Here is a 7,519-nt window from a genome sequence, read left to right on the forward strand (position 1 = left end):
GAAAAAATAATAATAATAAAACAAAGGAAAAAATAATAATAAAACAAAGACATGCATAAAGTTAAGATGGTGCCTATTTTCTTTTATGTTGGGAAATGCATAATATTTGATATATAATTTAAAATGTATAAAGTTATATTGGTACCATATTTTTTTATTTTTAAGGAAAAGAGATTGGTTTAATTTTTTTTAGATGAAATAATTAAGCATCTTAATTTAAAAATAAAAAAGAAAAAGAAAAGAAGTAATAACAAAATATAATTTATTTGAAAAATGTGTATTGAATAAAAAAATCATTTTAGACGTCTATATTTTTTAGAAATTGGGACATTTATAAAGTAAATAATAAAAAATAAAAAAGTGAACAATATAAAGTTTTATTTTTTTTGCTTTTTTTTATGCATAAATTATTTATGAGGGTAGATTGGTCCAATTTATTAAATTGTAAAGTTAAAAAAGTCTCCTAAACGGTCAAAGGATAATTTGGTTAATTTTTTATGTAAAGGGGTGTTTTTATCTATTTTTAAACCTTCAAAAAATGTCTTTGTCCAAAAACACAGGTAAGTTTTCTTTAAGTGTTTTTTTGCCAAATTTCGAGAAATGTGACTATAATTTAGGTTTCAAAAAGTAGTCCAAACCTAAATTATATATAAAGCAAAGAAGGCATCCACCTCACAAAAAGTATTTTAATAAGTAAATATTTTATTTTATTTTATTTTTTGATATCATCATTATATTACGGAAAAAGAATTAACATATATAAATTTTGCATATACTGTACCGGTCAACGGATAGCACTATTTTTTATAATGATATGATATAAAAATATCTACCAACTGCCCACCTGCCCAATACTTTTCTACTATAATGCCGTCACAAGCACACAGACTGACTTATTGAGACTAAATTATATTTCATGTTCAAACATCAGTACCTCATTCCCCTCTATAAATACGCATGCTGAGGAAGTGTGTATTGCATAGCCTTTGCATTTAACTCTGTGATATAAGAAAAGAGTTAAGTGATCACCATCTCCTACATCTTAGAAATGGCCTCCATTGAAGTTGGTAACCCCATCAACTGCGAGCCCGCTCGCCCTGGAGCAAACTTCGAGCCTAGTTTATGGGGTGATCGTTTCAGCACGTTCTATCTCGATAACGAGGTAAATATATATATATATATATATATATATATATATATATATATCTGTGTGTGTTATATAATGAATTCTGGCTTCTGTATAATTAAGTTGCTCTGATTTGGGTATATGCAGGCATATGAAAAGTATACTAAAGAGGTTGAAGTGCTGAAAGAAGTAGTGAGAAGTATGCTGGTAGATGCAAAATGTAAAGCAGCAGAGAAAATGAGTTTGATTAACACACTCGATCGCCTTGGTATCTCCTATCACTTTGAGAAAGAGATCGAAGAACAGCTGGAACAAATCTTTCATTCCCATTCCCACTTCGAAAATCATGAAGAATACAATGATTTGAACACTGCTGCAACTCATTTTCGAGTATTCAGACAATTTGGTCATAAAATGCCTTCTGGTAAGTTCCTCATCACACACACACACACACACACACACACATGGATACATATACATATAAAAGCAAGAAATCATATATATACATATATATATGCACAACATTCACATCACTTGCACGCATGTCTGATACTGTATATATATATGATGGCTTGTGAAACAGATGTCTTCAACAAATTTAGAGACAGCAATGGTAAATTCAAGGAAAGCCTCACTCGGGATGTAATGGGTATGTTAAGCTTGTATGAAGCCGCGTTCTTGAGGACACATGGAGAAGATATTCTGGATGAGGCTCTTGCTTTCACAACCACTCACCTCAAGTCTCTGGATACTGATGCACTATGCCCTTTTCTTGCAAAGCAAGTAATTCATGCCCTAGAGCAACCCCTCCGCAAAGGCATCCCAAGATCAGAATCAAGGCATTACATCTCTGTCTATGAAGAATACGATTCTAAGAACGAATTGTTATTGAAGTTTGCCAAGTATGACTTCAATCTGGTACAGTTGTTGCACAGGCAAGAACTTTGCCACATGTCAAGGTAATGAGTAGATTCATGCCTATGTGTGTACGTAGAGATCAACACTGAGATAATTCATTTTTAATAAATTCAATTTATCTCTTCTATTGTACGTAGGTGGTGGAAAGACCTAGAGTTTGAAACAAAACTTCCTTATGCGAGGAACAGATTGGTTGAGTGCTATTTCTGGGCTATGGCAGCTTATTATGAACCCCATTACACGGTTCCACGGGTCATGCTCGCAAAAGTTATTGTTATGTCTTCGGTCCTCGATGACACATATGATGCATATGGTACACTTGAAGAGCTTAAACCTTTTACAGAGGCAATACAGAGGTATAATTGCACCCCAAATTATTTTTTCATTGTGGATGATTATGTTTGATCTTCAATTGAATGAATATGGAAACCGCGTGTTGTTAACTTTTAGGTGGGATTGGAGTGCCATGGATGATCTTCCAGATTACATGCAGGTATTCTATAGAACTCTCCTAAATCTCTATGAAGAATTTGACAAGGAAGTGTCAAAGGATGGAAGATCGTTTAGCGTCGAGGGCTCGAAAATTGCTGTAAGGCTTTTTCCATATTTTTTTTCCTATTTTTTTTATTATTTGTTATGACAAGTAACTCATATACTCACTTTTGTTCGATGTCAGTTTAAAGAATTGTCAAGCAGTTATTACTTGGAGGCCAAGTGGTATAAAGAAGGATACGTGCCATCTTACGATGAGTACATGGTCAACGCGCTTAAAACTGCAGGTTATTACTTGGTCACAGTATCATCCTATCTGGGCATGAGAGGGATTGCCACGGCTGAGGTACTTGACTGGGTAATAAAGAAGCCTAAAATTTTGGTTGCTTCATGCAGAGTTGTGAGGCTCATGGACGACATAGTAGACTACGAGGTATATATATACACACAAAATATATAATACGGTACCTTGATGCATTTGAAAAAAAGAATATGGATCTTTTCCCATCCCTTATCCTGTATATTCTTATGCACTAGTAAATTAGCTGCACAACACACTACATCACAATGCAATACGCTACATCACGAGATGAAAAAAAATGGTTGCATAGATACAATTGTCTTGTTATATGTTATAATGTAAACATTAATTCTTAATTAACAGTTATAAATCTTTAATCTTTGTAGGAGGATCTGGAGACGGGAAATGTTGCTACCGGAATTATATGTTACATGAGGCAGTATCCCGGCAAGATGACAAGACAAAAGGTAGTTGATGTGTTCAATAAAGGAGTTGCAGATGCGTGGAAAGATATCAATGAGGAATGCCTCAAGCCCAACTACATCTCCAAGCATATCCTAAGGAGAAGTGTCAACCTTACCGGATTAGTGGATTGCTTCTTCAAGACTAGCGATGGATATACTCATCCTGATAAAGTATGGAAATATCATGTGGTCTCATTGTACATCGATTCCATACCCGTATGAGAATTGATATGGTATTATGTGTCTGCATTGTCTTTGGTTTACTTGTATGAACTTGAATAAATTTGGTACGTGTGTACCAAATAACTGGGTGGCTGTTTAATGTATTTCTTCATATCCGTTTGATGTAATCTAATGGACTGGATGCGGTTAGTACTACAAATATGCTTCAGTGTAACATGAAAATGCTTAATTCTAATAAATTAATAGATTAATTATCTACTGTCTACATCTGTATGTATTTATGTGTGTGTGTGTGTGTATATATATATGCACATATTTCTGTATACATGCCTGCTTGGTACACGACCACTAAATTACAAAATTTTAGTTTGAATATTATGGTATCCTTCTCTTCTACGGTTCTTCCTCCTCAAATACGACAAAGCCTCTTCTACGGTTTTGTTTTTTAATTTTTTAAATCACATAATCAGATTCCTGTATTATATACATGCAATTTTGATAAGTCTAATAAAGAGGCTTGACCTGATCGGCTTGCGGACCCCAAAGAAATATTGAAGAATATGTTGGAGGCTTTTACGTCCATCAACGGTTGGTAGAAATTCTTCTATTCGCTGTCGTTGGAGTCATGCTACTGGAATTTTCCTGGGTCCATATGTTGACCGACTTTTCCTTATTTCATCCACGTACAGTTTATAGTCTTTTAGGTCTTTGTGCATAGGTGGTCATGACCCCCTTTCTAATAGCCACGTCGTCCATGCCTAATTTTTTATTTTTCAATTTCTCTCTCTTCTCTATCTTTATGTTTCTATCCACCCTCCACGTACCCACGCCGCCATTAAAACCTATCACTTCTTATGACATTTGGTTATCGAAAAAAAACAATCTCGTGACATAGACAAATAGACCCAAATTGTTTTTGAAGGTTTTTTTAAAGAAATATATGAAACGTGAAACAAATGGATGTTAGCGCGATGGAAGGACAAAAGATAGATAGAGAAGTGATAGAATTTCAGAGGGAGAGAGATGGGCAAATTTTAGAGCCAAAAAAGGTACGAAAAATTTAAGAGAGAGAAAGAGGGATAAATTTTATACGGAAAATAAGAGAAGGGTATACACCAAGGACTTTGTGTCCTAGTATCTCATCTACTTGTCTATAAAAGGACAAAGCTGATATAAAAAAAGGTGAAGGGTATAAAATGAAGATGGGACTAACCATTGAGGGTATACTTGTCTTTTTATTTATTGAACGATTATTTTCTTGAAAAGGACTCCTTGAGCAAGCAACAATTGAACTAATGCAAAAAGAGCAGGCCAATCTAGCCCTGGTAGCTTTGTGGGCTAAACCCTTCTGCTCAGGCCCATTCATTGGGTCTGCTTGTTGAGTTTCTGGACCCTAAATCACTAGCCCGATTTATCTTGCTACTTCATGGATCCCAGTTGGGGTATATGGAAATCTAAGGTACTTTGATCGATCAGAGCTATGTAAACTTCAAACCCATAGAGCAATACGTATTTGCAACGATTGATGTATGGGGTACATCGATTGATCGTAGCTAGAGAAACTTCAATCTTCGAGACTGATGCAAGCCTCGATTACTGAATTAAATGACCATAATGCCTAGGCTATTTTTATTAAATGACTATATTGCCCTTTATTACTGAATTACACTTAATCCAATTTTTTTAATTAAAATAAATTATGAAAAAAATTGATACAAATTTGATGACACATTCTTCATTAAATTTGTATAAATTTACTTTTAATTCATGAAATTAATTGTGTAAGTAAAAATTCTAAGATTATTTTCTTAAAACAATTTAGGTAGTTCCATTTTTTCATGATATATTGCATGAAAAATAATTTATTTTATATTTAAGTAATTTATTAATTTTACATGAATATATTGTATGCAAAAGATGATATTTTTTTAATGTAAAAACATTTAAACCGAGTATAATGAATTTTATTATAAATAGTATAGTTTTAATAAGAAGGTATTTTTGTTTGGTTAGGTGGAAACAGAGAGAAAAGAAAGGAACGAGAAAAATTTTGATTTTTTTTAGAATTTGGATATATAGAAAGAGAAACTTAATGGAAAATTTAGCTTCCCGCATTGAGTTTTTTCCTTCAAAATTTTGTTTGGTTAGGTGGAAACAGAGAGAAAAGAAAGGAAAGAGAAAAATTTTGATTTTTTTTTAGAATTTGGATAGATAGAAAGAGAAACTTAATGGAAAATTTAGCTTCCTGCATTGAGTTTATTCCCACAAAATTTTTCTCCAAAAAATACGTGAAAATTTTATTTTTATGTGAAACAAGCGGCTATTTATTTGCAATTCCTATTTTAACCAGTAATTTAATCATGTAAAGTTCTCTCCAAATCTATTTTGAAGTAAGTTCTCTCCAAAACAACTTTTATTCTTAGGTAAGTTCACAACGCAACACAAAATATAAATAGAATTTTTTATATATGCAGAATATCAATGATAATTTAGGTAAAATTGTTCAAAAGAGATCCTTCTAATAAATAGATTTTTTTTTATTTTTTAATTGTCGGTTCTATGTTGCAATTTTAACCACTCATAATCCGTATATATATATGGTGAAATATTAAATTTTTCTCCCAAACAGTAGTATTGCCTCTTCATCTGTAATTTTTTATTTTTTTTAAAATTTGTTTATCTTAAACTTATAATTAGTTATACTTAAGAAAATATTATGAAGCCTTATTCTAAATATAAATAATATAAGTGAATATAAACAATTATATATTTGAATTTAGTAATTCATCATTTTACTTTATAAGGGTAGTTTTGGTATGCATACTCACTTTCTTTTCACTTTCATGCTATCTAAACTAAAAAAAGTAATATTTTTCTACAATTTTCTTGGATAAATTTTCATACTAACCAAATGCATGAAAATCTCTTTACTTCTCATTCACTTTCTATTTTTTTTTTCTTTTTTTTTTTTCTTACTTATTTCCATCTAACCAAAGAGCCTGTAAGAAAATGGTAGTTACAACTCAATTTTTTTTTTTTTTTTTTTTTTTTTTTTTTTTTTTTTTTTTTTTGCATTTTATGATAAATTGATAACAGTAATAAAATTATGGTAAATGATATAATTAATATTTAGATAAGATAAAATATAATAAAAATAAAAATTTAATAAAAAGGATAAAATAGTCATTTGTGATGAGTTTGTTCTTAATTACAACAAATCGTTAGTTCAGGGCAGTTTTTTGTTTTTTTGTTTTGTTTTGTTTTGTTTTGTTTTTTTTTTGTTTTTGCACTTTATCCTAAATTATATTCAAATAATATAACTTGTATATTAGTTTTATATTAGGAAACTATTATATTAATACAAGACTAATATATATACATAAATGACCATTACTATGATTATGTAGATACAAGGATATATATATATATATATATATATATATATATATATATATATATATATATTTAATTTTCTTATATATATAAGTCATACAAGTATTATATATATTTTAGTGGATTGATTTTGAAGTGTTTGACCACTCAATTTATTCAATTGAAAATTTTGAAGGTTTTTAAATTCCAAAATTTTATTTTAATGGTATCTCTTCTACGACTTCTCAAATAGAACAAATTTTTAGTTTGAATTTTAATATTTATAACCGACTAGAAAATTTTATCTTAATCAAGTGCCAATCTTTCATAACACTGATCAATTTTTATTTCAGTATGTGTTCTTTTTTGGGTTATATGATATGTGAAACAAATGGATGGTGGTGGTGGGAGGACAAAGATTAAGGAATGGAAAAGAGAGATTTTTAGAGAGAGGGGACAGAGATAGGGTAAATTTTAGACATGAAAAAAGTGAAGGGTTTGTTTGGATAAAATTTGTCTATTTATCGGTGAGTAGGTTATCCCTATTGACTGCTAATATGGTCCAATCACAAATGCACACATAGTCTGCAATTACAAAATTAGAAAATTGATAAATAAGAAAATCAGAGAGAGTGACTGAATTTGTTCCAAAAAAAGTTATTG

The 7,519-nt window shown here is 30.8% G+C and overlaps 1 protein-coding gene across 1 annotated transcript; it reads left to right on the forward strand.

Annotated features, from left to right (window-relative positions):
* Window positions 1-955: 955 nt before the first annotated feature.
* LOC132284317 (viridiflorene synthase-like) lies at window positions 956-3,738 on the forward strand. Its single transcript, XM_059786409.1, has 7 exons — window positions 956-1,162; window positions 1,274-1,550; window positions 1,710-2,085; window positions 2,182-2,400; window positions 2,495-2,633; window positions 2,721-2,969; window positions 3,224-3,738. The coding sequence occupies exons 1-7, from the start codon at window positions 1,049-1,051 to the stop codon at window positions 3,521-3,523; spliced, it is 1,674 nt and encodes a 557-aa protein (XP_059642392.1). The 5' UTR covers window positions 956-1,048; the 3' UTR covers window positions 3,524-3,738.
* The last annotated feature ends 3,781 nt before the right edge of the window (window positions 3,739-7,519 follow it).

This window comes from Cornus florida, unplaced genomic scaffold (assembly GCF_030987335.1).
Source record: "Cornus florida cultivar Cherokee Brave unplaced genomic scaffold, ASM3098733v1 CherokeeBrave_3.0.0_Hap2_Chr11, whole genome shotgun sequence".
NCBI classification, from domain to species: domain Eukaryota; kingdom Viridiplantae; phylum Streptophyta; class Magnoliopsida; order Cornales; family Cornaceae; genus Cornus; species Cornus florida.

Excerpts from the sequence above, each read along its gene's own strand:
- LOC132284317 (XM_059786409.1), top strand. The coding sequence starts at position 1,049 with ATGGCCTCCATTGAAGTTGGTAACCCCATCAACTGCGAGCCCGCTCGC. Across the intron at positions 2,401-2,494 it reads TTTACAGAGGCAATACAGAG|GTGGGATTGGAGTGCCATGG; the intron begins GTATAATTGCAC and ends GTTAACTTTTAG. Across the intron at positions 2,634-2,720 it reads TCGAGGGCTCGAAAATTGCT|TTTAAAGAATTGTCAAGCAG; the intron begins GTAAGGCTTTTT and ends GTTCGATGTCAG.